Source organism: Octopus bimaculoides, chromosome 26 (genome assembly GCF_046866305.1).
Source record: "Octopus bimaculoides isolate indiv1 chromosome 26, ASM4686630v1, whole genome shotgun sequence".
Classification (NCBI taxonomy): Eukaryota; Metazoa; Mollusca; class Cephalopoda; order Octopoda; family Octopodidae; genus Octopus; species Octopus bimaculoides.
The window spans coordinates 10,355,741-10,373,136 of record NC_142953.1 but is presented as its reverse complement, the minus strand read 5'-3'; the positions used below and the strand labels follow the sequence as shown (position 1 = coordinate 10,373,136).

The 17,396-nt window shown below is 37.6% G+C and overlaps 1 protein-coding gene across 1 annotated transcript in view; it reads left to right on the top strand.

The window, feature by feature from the left end:
- LOC106883031 (uncharacterized) overlaps positions 1 to 16,537 on the top strand; it is a 63,921-nt gene extending 47,384 nt beyond the window's left edge. The window contains exons 7-15 of the mRNA XM_014933889.3: positions 3,044 to 3,141; positions 3,853 to 3,979; positions 5,167 to 5,321; positions 7,153 to 7,231; positions 8,115 to 8,225; positions 10,153 to 10,250; positions 11,654 to 11,728; positions 12,168 to 12,761; positions 13,185 to 16,537. Coding sequence (XP_014789375.2) covers positions 3,044 to 3,141; positions 3,853 to 3,979; positions 5,167 to 5,321; positions 7,153 to 7,231; positions 8,115 to 8,225; positions 10,153 to 10,250; positions 11,654 to 11,728; positions 12,168 to 12,761; positions 13,185 to 14,200 — 2,353 coding nt within the window. The 3' untranslated portion in view covers positions 14,201 to 16,537. The remainder of the gene's footprint in view (positions 1 to 3,043; positions 3,142 to 3,852; positions 3,980 to 5,166; positions 5,322 to 7,152; positions 7,232 to 8,114; positions 8,226 to 10,152; positions 10,251 to 11,653; positions 11,729 to 12,167; positions 12,762 to 13,184) is intronic.
- Positions 16,538 to 17,396: the final 859 nt, after the last annotated feature.

Genomic DNA, 17,396 nt, shown 5'->3' with positions numbered 1-17,396 from the left:
ATTGATCCCGGAATTTTACTGGTACTTAATTTAGCCTCTCCGAAAGGATGAAAGGCAAAGTCGATCTTGGTGGAATTTGAACTCAGAACTTAGTGACAGATGAAATAGCGCTAAGTATTTCGCCTGATGTGCTATTGATTCTGCCAGCTCACAGCCATCATCATCATCATCATCATAATAATAATAATAATAATAATTGTTATTATTATTATTATTATTATTATTATTATAATAATAATAATAATTATGAGTTTCGAATTTTTCCACGAGGGCAGCAATTTTGGGGGAGGGGATGAGTTGATTACATCGACCCCAGTATTCAACTGGTACTTATTTTATCGACTCTGAAAGGATGAAAGGTAAAGTCAACCTTGGTGGAATTTGAACTCAGAACATAGCGATGGGTGAAATACTGCTAAGCATTTCGTCCAGTGCGCTAACGATTCTGCCAGCTCACCACCTTAATAATAATAATAATAATAATAATAATAATAATGATAATAATAATCCTTTTTGCTATAGGTGCAATGCCTCTAGGTTCAGGGAGTAGGTTAGTTGATTACATCAGCCTCAGTGCTCAACTGGTACTTACTTTATCGACCCTGGAAGGATGAAAGGCAAAGTTGACTTCAGCAGAATTTGAACTTGGAACATTAAGATGGCCAAAAAGCTTCTAGGCATTTCGCCCAGCATGTTAATGATTCTTTCTACTTGCTGCCTTAAATAATAATAACTGCATCTAACTTAGGTACGAGGCTGGCAATTTTGAGGGGAGAAGGTTAGCTGATACCAACAACCTCAGAGTACTTGACTGGTATTGAATTTATTGACCCCGAAAGGATGAAAGGCAAAGTTGAATCCAGAAGGATTTGAACTCAGAACAAACAGGATTGTATCTAAATACTGGGCTTTATGATTTATCCAATCCACTGCAGTATTTATGTCCATTTTTTGGCAATTTACCTAAAATTTATAAGATTTCAATATTAAAAGCAAATCAAGATGGTGAGCCGGCAGAATTGTTAGCACACCAGGTAAAAATACTTTCTGAGTTCAAATTGCCTTTCATACTTTTGGGGTCAATAAAATAAGGACCAGTTGAGCACTGGGATTACTGTAATCAACTTAACTGTTCCCTCAAAATTACTGGCCTTGTGCCAAAATTTGAAACCAATAATTAGAACAAATCAAATTCATCAGTTGTGTTGGTAGGATCTGTTTTGACTGTTAATCTCAGTTTAAGAGTTTTGACTTGCTTGAAATAATAGCTAAATCTCTCAAATCATATCAATGTGAACATATTGAGGAATATCATCTCATATGAATTATATTTAAAACAAGGTAGGATAGTCATGGCCGGACTACTTGGTCAATCCTGACACTGGGAGTAAACAATAACATGTACAAAATCTATATTTTGTTGAACACCCCTGACCTCACTGACCTATGATATCGTTGAGTATGAGAAGGTCATCAGTTCTGTAGATGTTGAATATCAGGGGAGGTAAGTCATTCAATGCTGGTTGATATATCAGTTGCAACAAGCAGTGGGGGAAATAATATCTCACTACAACATCCATTGGCTCCTGTACAGGCTTCTATTCTGCCTGTTCGACAGTAGGTGCACTTTAACTTGGGAAGATGAGAGGGTTGCTGTTGAGTCCCAGGTGAGTTCCAAAATAAGCAGGTGCATAATCAAAGATGTTTGATCCACCTATGACTATCCCATTTTTTTTTTTTCACCAGACTCAGTGTATGCAAGGTGTACTTCTTTTTAACCCTTTAGCATTCAGATTTACTCTGTTAAATTTAATCATGCATTATCTTGTAGTTTTGAGATTTGAAGGATGTGTTTCTTTTATCTTTTACTTATTCCAATCATTTTGACTGCGGCCATGCTGGGGCAACACCTTTGAAGGGTTTTTTTTAGTCAAAAACATTGCCCTCCACCAACTTATTCTATTGGTCTCTTTTGCTGGACTGCTAAGTTACAGGGATGTAAACACACCAACAACTGTTATCAAGTATTGGTTGGGGGACAAACACACACACACACACACACACACACACACACACACACACACATGATGGGCTTCTTTCAGTTTCTGTCTACTATATCCATTCACAAGGCTTTGGTCGGCTACTTACTTGCTCAAGGTGTTATGCTGTGGGACTGAACCTGGAAGCATGTGGTTGGGATGCAAGCGAGAGGCTGGGTCTGGCTAATTTGATCAAAAAAAAAAAAAAGGTTGAATATTTTGACCAGATATGGGTGGCTTCAATGCTAGAAGTTTAAGGCAGTATTGAAAGTGATTAGGGTACTGCTGGTTTATATGATCAGGGAGCTCATGCAAACTATCAGTACCCAAGCTGGGACTCAGGGGCCCACAAACAAAGTTCTGGGTTGAGTTCAAAATATCTTGAGTCGATAGGCCTTTAAAAAGTCTAGGATTTAATGGGAAAACGCAGTTAAATAAAATGAGTCCTTGATAATGGGTTTATATTCTGCTGTCTGCCTAAGTGTATATCTTTTACTTGTTTCAGCCATTAAACTGTGGTCATGCTGGGGCACCATGTTGAACAATTTATTTTTGTTGAATGAATTGACCCCAGTATTTTTTTTAAAGCCTGGTGCTTATTCTATTGGTCTCTTTTGCTGAACTACTAAATTACTGGGATATAAACACACTAGCACTGGTTGTCAAGCAGTGATGGGGGACAAATACACACACACGACAGGATTCTTTCAGTCCCCATCTACTAAATCGACCCATAAGGCTTCGGTCTGCCTGAGGCTATAGTAGAAGACACTTGCCCAATGTACCACACAGTAGGACTGAACCCAGAACCATGTGGCTGGGACAGTATATGTTTATAAAGTATATTTATATATCTATAAAGTATAAAATAATTTGGGACAGTGTATATCTATAAAGTATATTTATATATTTGTAGAGTATATTTGTACATTTATAAAGTATATTTGTGTGAAATCTCCACAAGTTTTGCCAAATTTCACTCATTGTTTTTTTTTCCTTTCCAGTTTTTGCCCAACAGATGTGAAGTTCACCACATGCTCTGATGATGGCACTGTTCGGATCTGGGACTTCCAGAGATGTCATGAAGAAAAAATTCTGAGAGGTTAGTTTCTCTGTTGCAGGAATTTATATGCTACACCTGCAGTTCACCGTTCTGTCTACTGAATAGAGGGAGAGCAGGACTGTAAAGGGAGCTTCTATATGGTTATTAGATTAAGAAATTGCAACCCAAATCCCTCAAATTTCATCCTACTGACTTGCAAAAGGAATGTAGATACACAATTCTTAAGAAAAAGATGGAATGGTCATAGCTGGAAGGTCTTTAATCATAGGCCTGCATGGTGAGGGTTAAGAAGAGGAGACAGGCTCATTGTATTTTCAGGCCTTTAACCCTTCAGCATTTGGATTACTCTATCAAATGCAATGCTTATTTATTCACATTGTTTTGAATTAATCTTGCATTATCTTGTTAGTCTGAAGGATGAGAGAGGGAGAGAGGTGGTAGGGTAGGTATATATCAGAAAGGTTTATTTATATATCTATAAAGGTAAATGAAATATATCTACATATCTATAAATTCTGTATTTCTGAGATATCCAGCTGTAAAAATCATGCTAAAACAGACAGTAAAACCTGGTATAGTCCTTTGGTTTGCCATCTCCTATCACACCATCCCACCCATGTCAGCATGGAAAACAGACATTAAATGATGGTGATAATGAACAATAATTCATCTCAGACATTTCAGCATTTAGACATTTTGTTATATGGTATTTCTCATCACTGGTTTTCTTTTTTTTCTTCTTCTTTTAAGGTCATGGAGCTGATGTCAAATGTGTTGATTGGCATCCACAGAAGGCACTCATTGCTTCTGGCAGTAAAGACAACCAACAACCCATTAAACTGTGGGACCCTAAGACATCGCAGTCTTTAGCTACAATGTAAGACCTGTGTTTCTATTCATGTGTGTGTGTGTGTTTTTCTCTTCTATTTTTAATTATTTGAACTCTTTCTCTAAGGAAGAAGCTGGTTTCTAACAAACATACAAAGCTCCTTCATTGGAATGTGGATAATAAAAGCAAATTTGCATTTTAATCTTGAGAAAAGTCTTGCATATGTTTACTGTTCCACTTACAGTTTGTATTTGTAATATGCGAGTTAGTTGGTTGATTTCTTTTTCTGAAAACCTTAGCTTATCCAGATTGTCAGACTGTCACAAAACCAAGTGCACCGATTATTATTATTGGTATAAGTGTAAATTTATAATCTGGATGTAGAAGCTGGAGGCTTCAAAGCATTTATCCAGGACAGCTAGCCTCTATGATACATTTTCTTATCTGCTTGCTTTTCTGTATTCATGCATGCATGTGCATAAATTCCTATGTTAGCATGCGAATGTGTTGCTAATGGACAGTACCCACCTTGTGTTTATTGATATATTCATAAAAATGCAGTGGTTATGAGTTCATGCCACACCTGGGGGTGGGGGTAATATTTTAGGGGTAGGCATGGCTGTGTGATTAAAAAGTTTGCTGTGCAGTGATGTGGTCTTGAGTTTCATCCTATTATGTGACCCTTTAGGCAAATGACTTTTGCACTGTCCTTGGGCTGACCATTGCCTTGGGAGTGAAATTTGGTTGGCAGAAACCAACTGTACGGAAGCCTCTGTGTGTGTGTGTTAGTTTCTGTGTCTTTACATTGAGCTACAATGATGTTTGTTTCTGTTTCCTGTTAACATCATGTCTCATAAGCTAAGCAGTTTTGACATATGAAACTAGTAGAATGAAAAATATGTTACTTTTGAAACAAGTAAGGTTTGATGACAGAAAGAGCATCTGACTACAGAATATTGTCATAATGACTTGACTAACCTGTGCCATCATGGCAAAAATGGACTTGAAAGTAGGGATTATGATGAAGAGATGGTGGATGCTGATGTTGATGACAGTGACAATGATGATGAGCATGGTATGATTATTATTATGAGGATGATAATGATGATGATGGTGGTGGTGGCCGCAGCACTTTGTCAGCTGTAATTGAACCATTTATTCTGTAATATTGATTTCTTGTTCATTTATGAGTAATCCCCACAATGCTCCTTCACTCCCTTTATCTTTTGCTGCAGCCATGCTCACAAGAGTACTGTGATGGAATTGAAATGGAACAGAAATGGTAACTGGCTATTGACAGCATCGAGGGACCATTTGTTGAAGTTGTTTGATATTCGCAACATGAAAGAAGAAATGCAGACATTCAGGGGCCACAAAAAGGAAGCAACTGGTAAGGGTCGTCATTATATTTTCTAAGAAGGGATCAAATCTATGGGTTGGTTCTTAGGGTCCTCCTTAGTGATAATGTTTGGGACATTAGTGTGTGTTTCATTGTTATGTAAATCCTTACAATTGTTTTCTTTTTATTATTATTTTTTTTTCCTGTCCATTGTTGTTTATTAATTTCAGTTATTTAGAGAAAATAAGTGAAATGGTGGTGAAGGAAAAACTCTTTACTATTGGCAACGTAGTTATTAGTTCAAAACTGCAGGGTAATTTGACGTGACCCTCGTAAGAAACATGCTGCTTTAGGTTTTACTGCAAGCACAACTGTTACTGCTTTAATTACACAACTGTAGGAGAAGGATTATGGAAGGTGTTACAGGGTTAACTGGCGATCTTTCGTTTTGATTACATTTTATGTCATTTCTAATCCACGTGCGTTTGTTTATGTTTCTGAACAAGATTGTCGCTTTCCATAAAAGGGTTTTAGGGTTAGGGTTAGGGAATTCCGTCCCTAACCCCAACCGTAACCCTAGCCGTAACCGTAACCCTAACCCTAACCATAACCGTAACCCTAACCCTAAAACCCTTTTACGGAAACATAAACAAACGCATGTGGATTAGAAATGACGTAAATTGTAATCAAAACGAAAGATAGCCGGGTTAACTCTCTAGCATTCATATTACTCTGTCAAATGTAATGCTTGTTTATTCATATTGTTTTGAATTGATCATGCATTGTCTTGTAGCTTTGAGATTACAACAATGTGATTGTATATTATTAGAAGAGTAGGCGTGAGAAGTGAGATCTGGCCAGTTTGAACATAAAATGGGTTGAATATTTGGGCCAGATATGGCCAGTTTAAATGCTAGAGAGTTAATCATGCATTATCTCATAGTTTTGAGATTTCAATGATGTGATTCTTTGTTTTAAGAATGACATTGTAGAGTAGGTCTGATAGGCTAGACCTGGCCAGTTAGATCATAAAACATGTTGACTATATGGCCCAGATATGGCCAGTTTAAATACAAAAAGGTGAAACTTATAATGCGTTGGTCCTATATAATCTGTGATGACATGATCCTCTATAGTATAAGGATTATTGTCAGTATAGGGTGAGAGTGTGGGATATATGGATTTGTAGACCTTAGGTAGAGGGTTTGAATGTAGTGAAAAAATTAGTGTTTAGGATTTGAGTATAAGATTAAGATGAGTGTAGGATTGGCATATAAGGTTATAGATTAGTGCTTGAAAACAGGTGAGCATTAGCAACAGGAAGGGCATCCGGTCATGTTTATGTAAGGTGAGTGTGTAGATGTGTTTATATGTGTATGACAGAATGTAAATGTTACTTTATTTTGTTGTTGTTGTTGTTGTTGTTGATGTGATAATTTTGGTTCTATTTATAATGTTTGGGTAGATTCCCTCAGTCGCTGTGACTTGGTGGTGCTTGTATAAATTTGGGTTATACGGGTTGTGAATGTAAACAATTTTAGTGAGCAAGTACTTTTGAGAAAGGTTTGTAGGGTGCTGACTAAACTGATAGTATTGAGTTACGTCCCTTGATAGGTTGTCTGATCAAATCTTGTTGAGCTCGACATTGCTGATCTTCTGGGTTAGATAAAATAGATTTCAGTTGGATGGTAGAGTAGCTGATGACAAAGCACATTGTTGTGTTTTGTTACATTACTTATCCCTGGAAATTGTTTGCCTTGGGCCAAAATTTGAAACCATTGTAATCAACTAAATACCTCTCCCCTAAAATTTGTGGCTAAATCTCAATATCAGATTTTTATTATTTGTTCATAATTTCTTTGCTCTGTTTTTTTTTTTTCAGCTGCTGCTTGGCACCCAATTCATGAGGGACTGTTCTGCAGTGGAGGATCAGATGGAACCATTATGTTCTGGCAAGTAGGGTAGGTATCATCATCATCATCGTTTGACGTCCGCTTTCCATGCTAGCATAGGTTGGACGATTTGACTGAGGACTGGTGAAATTGAACTCAGGACATAAAGACAGACGAAATACCGCTAAGCATTTTGCCTGGCGGCGTGCTAACGTTTCTGCCAGCTCACCGCCTGCCTTTAATGATAATATTGTTCATGTTTGATGGTTTCAGTAGTGAGAAGCTGCTAGAAATAGTGAATGAATGAGGGACAGTGACGAAAACCCAATACAAAAATGTGAACATACAGGCGCAGGAGTGGCTGTGTGGTAAGTAGCTTGCTTACCAACCACATGGTTCCGGGTTCAGTCCCACTGCGTGGCACCTTGGGCAAGTGTCTTCTACTATAGCCTCGGGCCGACCAAAGCCTTGTGAGTGGATTTGGTTGACGGAAACTGAAAGAAACCCGTCGTATATATGTATATATATATGTGTGTGTGTGTGTGTGTGTTTGTGTGTCTGTCCCCCAAACATCGTTTGACAACCGATGCTTGTGTGTTCACGTCCCCGTAACTTAGCGGTTCGGCAAAAAGAGACCAATAGAATAAGTACTAGGTTTCCAAAGAATAAATCCTGGGGTCGATTTGCTCGACTAAAGGCGGTGCTCCAGCATGGCCGCTGTCAAATGACTGAAACAAGTAAACGAGAGTATACAAACAAAATAAATTAAATATACATTATACAAACAAATAAAAAAAAATGGCCTTGAATATATAGTTTAAAGCAAAGGAAACGTCCTATAGGACAGGAAACTAAAAAAAACGAATGATGGAAAAACAAATCATGTTGAAAGTGTGTGTGTGTGTGTCATTATAAGACCGTCATGTTGATATTTAATGTTTCTCTTTCTCAGAATTGACAAAGAAGTAGGTGGAATGGAAGAAGCCCATGAAGGGATGGTATGGAGTCTGGCATGGCATCCTATGGGACACATTTTAGCATCTGGTTCCAATGACCACACCACGTAAGTCTTTCAGCATCTATTATATACACATTACCATTATACACATACAACACTCGCAAAGTTCATGCGGCATGTTTTAACATATTAATCCTGATGATTATGCTACATAAGTTTCACAAAATGCATATATATATATATATATATATATATATATATATATATATAGTTTTAGGGAAAAGAACCAAGGTTTATGAACTCATCGATGAAAATCCACTGTCATATATAGAAAAAATTGGTTCTTTTCCCTAATACTATATATTTATATATATTTTATACTGTGAAACTTAAATTAATTTTAATTTTTAGTAATTGATTTTAATTGAGTTTTTACCTGTAATTTTGGATTTTATCCCTAATATTATTATTAATATATATATATATATCATCAATCATCATCATCTTTGTCAACATTTAACATCTGATTTCCATGCTGGCATGGGTTGGACAGCTTGACAGGAACTGGCAAGGCCAGAACCTGTTCCAGTTTCCATAGTTTGTTTCAGCTTGTTTCTATGGCTGGATGCCAACCACTTTACAGAGCGTACTGATTGCTTTTAACATGGCACCAGTGCATTTTATGTGGTACCGTCACCAGTGCTTGTTATGTAACAAAATCACCAGTGCATCTTAAGTGGCACTGGCACAAATGCATTTTATGTAGCACCAGCACCTGTGTTTTCAACTTGGAACCAGCACCAGAGCTTTTTACCTAGTACCGTCACCAGTGCTTTTCACGTGGCACCATCACCAATGCATTTTACATAGCACTAGAGTTGCTTTTTATGTGGCACCATCACCAGTGCTTTTTAAGATGGCACCATCACCAATGCTGGCCTTGTGGGAAATATTGCCTTGCTTGGAAAAGCAGATGAGAGTTGGTGGCAGGAAAAGCATCCAGCTGTAGAAAATCTGCCTTGACAGATTCCATCTGACCCATACAAGCATAGAAAAATGGATGTTAAAGGAAGATGATGATGCTAACGAGAAGAAAATTCATTGAAATATTCTCACATAGGTATGGACATGGTTGTGTGGTGAGAAGCTTGCTTCCTAACCACATGGTTTAACATTCTGTCCCACTGCTTGGCACCTTAGGCAAATGTCTTCTACTATAGCCTTAGGCCGACCAAAGCCTTGTGAGTGGATTTAGTAGTTGGAAACTGAAAGAAGCCCTTCGAGTATATGTATATATATATGTATCTATGTGTTGTGTCTTTGCATCTGTGTTTGTCCTCTGCCTACCACTTGACAACCAGTGCTCGTGTATTTACGTCTCTGTAACTTAGCAGTTTGGCAAAAAAGACCAAAAGAGTAAGTAACAACTTATGAAAAAATAAGTACTGGGAGTTGATACATTTCTACTAAAATTACCAGGCAGTGCCCCAACTTGGCCGCAGTGAAATGATTGAAACAAGTAAAAAGTAATTATGCAAGAGAGATAACTCCAAAAATTTCAGTTGACCAAAAATTAAGCCAGATTATGCAGGAGTAGAAATGTGTCTGAATTTTGGTCTTGTTTGTTCTCATTAGGAAAGAAAAGTCAGTAAAATACTATATGATTGTAGTTGGTTACTTGGACACACTAGAAATGTCACAATATGCTGCATCTCTTAATTAAGCGCCAGTTAAACAATATTGTTAGTATTGTTAAGATATATTTTCTTTAAATATACAAATGAAAAATTTTAATTTAACGAAAAATTTTAATTTTAATTATAAGTGCAAAATATACCTGTAGTTGTTTGCTATAGTAATTGGGATACTTAAAATAGTTATGCAGTCTACCTTAGCAAATCCTGTTCAGCCCATGTAAGTATGGAAAATTGGATGTTAAAATGGCAATGTTGATAAATGTATATATGTGTGTGTGTGTGTGTGTGTGTGTGTGTGTATTTATTAAAATTTTCTATTCTTCTGTTTTAAAAAGGAAATTCTGGACACGTAACCGGCCCGGTGATAAAATGAGAGATCGGTACAATTTGAACACACTACCTCTAGGAATGGATCAAGAGGCTGCTGATTGTGGTAAGGTCTTAGTTTTTTGTAGATGATTCTTAAGAATGTTTATTTTCACATTAAGCTAACAGTGGTAACTGAGCATTTGAAGAAAAAAAATTTATATTAATTTGTATAGCTAAATAATGGTTTCAAATTTCATACAAGGCAAGCAGTTTTAGGGCGAGGACAAATGGATTACATTGACACTAGTACATAACTGGTACTTATCTCATGGACCCTGGAAAGATGAAAGGCAAAGTCGACCTCAGCAGCATTTGAACTCAGTACATAAAGAGCTGGAAGAAATGCCACTAAACATTTTTGTCTGGTACAGTAATGATTCTGCCAACTTGCTGCCTTTGGATAGATAAATAATGAAAGCGAATTTCTTGGGAAACTTTATTTATTTGAGAGATGCACTGTTACCTAGTGGGACTCGTACTTCTGTTAGAAGGCCCTTGACAACAATTTTGGACCAATTATCCTTATCTTCACATTTGTGTGTATTAACATATCTAAGACAACAGTTCTCAGCTGTGGCCCTCAAGCATCCTTCTGGCAGCCTTCAAACATCCTTTTGGCAGCCCTCAAGTGTCCTTCTGGTGGCTCTCAAATGTCCTTCAGACAGCCCCAGAGTGTCCTTCTGGTGGCTCTCAAGTATGCTTCCAGCAGCCTTCAATGGTCTTCCCTTTATAAATATAAATTTTTTTTTAATTGATTTGTGTTTTATATTTTTTTGGTCTGGGCCCCTAAAAAGAAGAATCCAGGTTTCAGATCTGACCCTGATATTAAAAAGATTGACAGCCACTGCTCTAAGACCTTTGTCTGGTGAATGTTTATATTCCCTGTTTTCCAGTAAGTACATTGGCATGACCACAGAACATTGTAAAGATGTTTTGCAGCATTTCTTCTGACACTCTGCATTCCGAGTTCTAATGAGGCTGAGGTCAACTTTGCTTTTCATCCTTTCAGGGTTAATAAAATAAAGAAGTGGTCATCTATGTGATGAACCCCTCCCCCCAACCAATTTCAGGTCTGTTTTTAAGAATGGGGGTATTTGGCAGAATCAGTAGAGCATTGATAACAATGATGAATGACATGCAGTATTTGTTTCACTCTTTATGTTCTGGGTTCAAGTTTCAGGCCTTGTGCCTATAATAGAAAGAATTGTTGGCATACCAGATTAAATGCTTAGTGACGTGTCATCTGTCTGTAGGTTCTGAGTTCAAATCCTATCAAATTTGCCTTTCATCATTTTGGGGTCAATGAAATGAGTAGCAGTTGAAGACTGGGAGGTTGATGTAATTGACTAGCCCTTCCCCAACCAGAATTTCAGACCTTGTGCTTATGATAGAGAGGACTGTTATTATTGTTGTTGTTTTTGTTGTTGTATTAATTTTTCCTCTCATTCTATTCTCATATGGCTCCAGATTACGAACAGATAACCACACATCTACCTGGAATGGGTCTTGAACAATTTCCAGAGAAAGAACAGAAAATGAAAGGTAACTTATCATCTCCATCATTTTTGTCATTTAATTCACTCACTCCTACAAGCTGTATTAGAATGAACACGTCATCTATTGAGTTGTAGTTCCTATAGAAACCTACTTGCTCTCTTGGCTGTGGGTTGTTGAGGTGTTTTGATAGTCCGGTGACTATGACTTTTGTAAACAGCTTATATAGGTGAAACAAAAGGCATTTGGGGCTTACTCCAGAAGACCAAGGCAATTCAAGTATTGAAGCTCTTGCAAAAGTATTGGGCACTACTCTTCATTGTCTGATTAACTTAATTGTTGTTTAACCCCAGGTCAGCTCTGGTGGTTCAGATATGTGACCAAAGGTTATGCAGCTGTGACAATGATATTTCATTTGAGTTCTGTTATATATCCTAGTTTTCCTGTTGTTCTTATACTTTTTCTTTATGTTTTTGTTTATTTCCAGAGCTATCTAGTTTAAGTTGTGGTAGTGGCAGTGACAATGATCTTCCTGCAATTCCTGGACTGGATTGGGTTGCAGATGAACAGTACTTAAAGCAACAAAATGAACAGAGGATACCTCGCAAAAGGGTACCATATGCTCGGCCTGTGCCGAAGAACTTTGAGCAGGCTTGGCTCGGGCAGAAACCAACCGGAGTGGCAGGTACTGATGGGAACCAACAAAAACCTCCTGCACAGAAAGACGATAGTACAACGCCAGCAGCCAACCTTCCACCTCAGTCTAGAGATGGTGTGACCCCAGCTAATCAACCACAGACTACCCCACATGCTGCTGCTAATCAGACAGTCTCTGCTCCTCCACAGCCAGGAAAGATGCTTGGCAATCAACTCAGTCTGCCCCCAAATATGCCCCCACCTCCCCAAATGCAAGGAGGCCCAATGAACATGAATGCACCTCCACCTCCTCTTCCAATGGGTGGTCAGGTGATGCACCCTATGGCTCAAGGACCTCAGTCTATACAACCACCAGGCATGATAGGCCCTCCGAATATGACTGGTATGCCTCAGGGATCACGTCCTCCGGTACATAATCCAATGAGTAAGTATTAAATTTCAAATGCTTAAAAGGACTTATATCGTATAATTCTACTATATAGTTTTATCATGCAATTCTGTGATGCAGTTCTACCACATAGCTCTACTACACAAATTCTACCGTATGCTTATATATCATTTCTCTCACACAGTCCTTTCACACTGTTCTACCATGTAGTTCTATCATTCAGAAACATTATCATCATAAACATCATCATCATAAACATCATTGTCATCATCATCAACAATAACAAAAAGCATTATCATCATCACCATTCCACCACCTTCATCATCATTGTCACATCATCACAAACATCATCACCACTACCACCACCATTACCACCACCACCACCACCATCACCACCATCATCATTACAAGATTGAGCATTGTATTAATATGTAACTTTTTTTTGTTTTTCTCTCATAGATATACGAGGTCCAACCATGCAGCAGCCTCCACCTCCACACGGACAAGCTGGCCCCATGGTAGCCCCAAACCAGATGCCTATGATACGACAGGGACCACCAGGAATGCAGTGTCGACCAGGACCAGGAGGTCCAGACCCTAATGGCCCTCCTCCTCTCAGCAACCAACAGGGACCTCCACCTCCAGGACAGTACATGCAGGGTGGGGATGGCCCCGAGAACAACCAGTCCCGGACCCCAGGTAATGATGGTGAAATGGGCAGCCTCAGTCACCGCGACAAGGATTACCGACAGGGGGGTCCCAATATAAATGATGGCAACTTCATGCCACATGACATGAGGGGTGGTGACGGGGGAGGAGGTGGAGGAGGGGGCATGCCCCCACGTGAAGGCATGGGTGGAGGTCGACGAGGTGACATGAATATGGGACATGGTGGTGGCGGAAGTGGTGGTGGTCAACGCTTCAACAATGACCGACCCCCAAACCAGTGGCCACAGGATGGCCCAGACATGTCGCAACGCGACAACCAGTCATATGACAGATCCATGGACGAATATCATGACATTGACGAGAGGATGGAGCGTAGCCGCGGTTACCACCATCATCAACAACAGCAGGGCCGGAATCAAGGGGGTTTTGGTCCACCTCAAATGAACAATCCCAACCATCCTGATGCAATGCACCGGGATGATTTTGACCACCACCGGAGGATGGGTAACGACTCTGGTGGTCCTGACCAGGGTATGGACATGGGTAACAATCGCAAGCGTCACTGGGATGATGACCCGATGATGGACATGCGGGACAAGTACAGTCGACAAGACATGGGGCCTGATTTCTCGGCTGTCCGCAACAACAGCAACAATTACAACCAGGACTATAACTCCGGACCACGTGGTGGTGGCGGTGGTGGTGGTGGCGGCGGAGGGTTCAGGGGAGGACGCAACAATCGCAACAACAATCGAAATGGTGGTAGGGGCCCATACCGAGGGGGGCGCAACAATCGGTGTAGATAATACCAAATCCACTCTTTGTGCAGGATCATACATGCTAACACACACACACACACACACACACACACACATAACCACAAACATTAATGTCTCTGTGTATGTATATATATATATATATACACACACACACACATACATAGACATATATACACAAACACATATATACATACAGACAAGCACACACACACGTGTGTGTGTAACATACGTACATCATCCTCCCTTTATGTCGTTGGCCCACCCTGGCTCCCACCACTTTCTTCTCCTCTTTACCAAACCCATATATCCTCCTACCGTTTTCCTTACCAAAGCAGCATACCTCTTCCTGGTCCTCCACTTTCCTCTTCTGTCAAGCGCTCAGTATTCCGTTATTCTAGTACCACTGTTGTGCGTCTACTAAGGGTAGATAGATTATTGTTTCATATACACACTTACACAGATGTACACATATGCATGCATACACATGCGAATCCAGTTGTTATTGGTCTCCAGTCTTTTTTAAAAATTTTTTGGTGGATATGATGGAAACATGTATGCATGGGTATACAAATATACACATATACATTTGTGTATATTTATCAACATATGCATATTTGTAGTAAAGATTGTTTGCCAACATAACATGGCAGTCCTGGTTTAGGACTAATGTTGCTGTAATTTAGCCCCAGGAGACATCATCTCCAGCTGGCTATACGACGTGATCTGTGTCCTTATATTTTCGAGCAAGGGAATCTAGCATCCCCACTCAGAAAATATAAGGACACAGATCATGTCGTATAGCCAGCTGGAGACGATGTTTCCTGGGGCTAAGTTACAGCAACATTAGTCCTAAGCCAGGACTGCCATGTTATGTTGGCAAACAATCTTTACTACAAAGTACTGTTGCTGAATATCTCATGTTGTGAGATTTAGAAATGGTAATTTTCTAATATGCATATTTATGTATAGACATAAATATATGCAAGAGTAATAAAATGACTTAGAAAAAATGCATTGTCCTCCCTATACACATATGCGCATGCAGAGAAAGAGAAAAAGAGTGAGAGAGAGAGAGAGAAATGTTTTTACGTCCTGTTATAATAAAAACAATTTTACATTAATCTGATGGGTTACTCTGTACCTTTGTAGAGTACAAATTTATTATTCTTATACAAGAATGTTGTTGACAGTGGCTTCAAAGATTTAGCCAGCTAAGCCATTGTCTGACAACGGCTTAGCTAGCGGAAACTTCAAAGTCACTGTTAATAATATTTTTGTTTAAGAATAATAAACAAATAGATAAATAAGTATGTGTGTGTGCGTGCATGTGTGCGATAGTGACTTTTGAAAAATCTATAAATAGAAATTGATTCTTTCAGTTAAAATTTCTTCAAGACTCAGCCCTAGCCTGGCTACAGTCTAATGGGGAGGGCAGGAATTAAAAGATGTGTGTGTGTATGTATGTATGTATGTATGTATATATATATATATATGTGCGTGTGTGTGTGTGTCATATATATATATATATATATATATATATAGAGGAGCATTTGCTTGTCTAATGATAGTCATGTCTATAACTTGCTTACTCGAATTGAAGTATGCATGCTCATTCAGGATAAAACACATTTCTGAATTACCGACACACATCATTATCGACAGCAGCAACAAGACTGATACAGGATTTCACAAGACTAAACATCCCCCTTACACACACACACACACACACACACACACACACACACACACACACACACACACACACACACACACACAACTAGAAACCTGAATCTCAAGCATCACAATTATCATAATCAGCATCGTTAGCAAGAGAACACTTTGTTGTTTAAAATTGGTGAAGAAGCAGGGTACTTTATTGAAGAACGGGGCCCGTTTGATATTGGCGTTTACTAGAGATGTAGTCTGTTGTATATTGATGGTAGAATTTGATGGAAAGTGGTGGTGGTGGTGGGGTTGTTTTGGTGGAGTTGGACTGTTTTCTTGGAGGAGTTGTTTGGTGGAGGAATTGTGTTTGCGAAATTGTTGGAGAAATTCAGGGATTTCACAGAAGTGATGGAGGAAGCTGAGATTGATTGTTGTTCGTAGTGCTGATGAAGGAATTCTGTTCTTGGAATTCACTGCAGAAGCTCGAATTCACAGAATTGATGTCGATGGTGGAATTTTTAGGGTTGAGAGAATATGACTGTGGAATTCTGTCCCTTGGAGTTGGAAGAATTCATTCAGTTGTTGATGAAAGACAAACATGTATTGATTATTGATTTGTAAACCAAGAGAAAAAAAAAAAAAGAGAAAAGAAACAAAAAAATCCTGAAAACCAAAAACCAAAAAAAAACCAACAAAAGATACCATTAGTTGTTTATTTCTTTATCGTTGTTATTTTATTTATGTGTGTGTGTGTGTGTGTGTGTGTGTGTGTGTGTGTGTGTGTGTGTGTGTGTGTGTGTATATATATATATATATATATATATATATATATATATATATAAATCAAAATAAGCAACACGGATTTTCAAGATGATTGCAGTACGCACGTTTCATGCTACTCCATTTATTTAAGTAATGCGAGCATTACATTCAATGCAATATGTAGAGCAATCTTCAGCTGCACAAGAATGTAGAAAATTACAGTAGAATAGACATATAATTGTGGCAACATTTAAAATCCAAGTGGGAAGAAGAATACATAAAAATCCATCTTGACATAGCCAAGGCTAGCAGGCTACATATATATATATATATATATATATATATATATATATATATATATATATATATATATATATATATATATATATATATATATATATATATATATATATATATATATATATATATATATATATATATATATATATATATATATATATAAATATTATATATATATAATATATATATATATATATATATATATATATATATAATATATATATATATATATATATATATATATATATATATATATATATATATATATATATATATATATATATATATATATATATATATATATATATATATATATATATATACATATATATATATATATATATATACATATATATATATATATATATATATATATATATATATATATATATATATATATATATATACATATATATATATATATATATATATATATATATATATATATATATATATATATATATATATATATATATATATATATATATATAATATA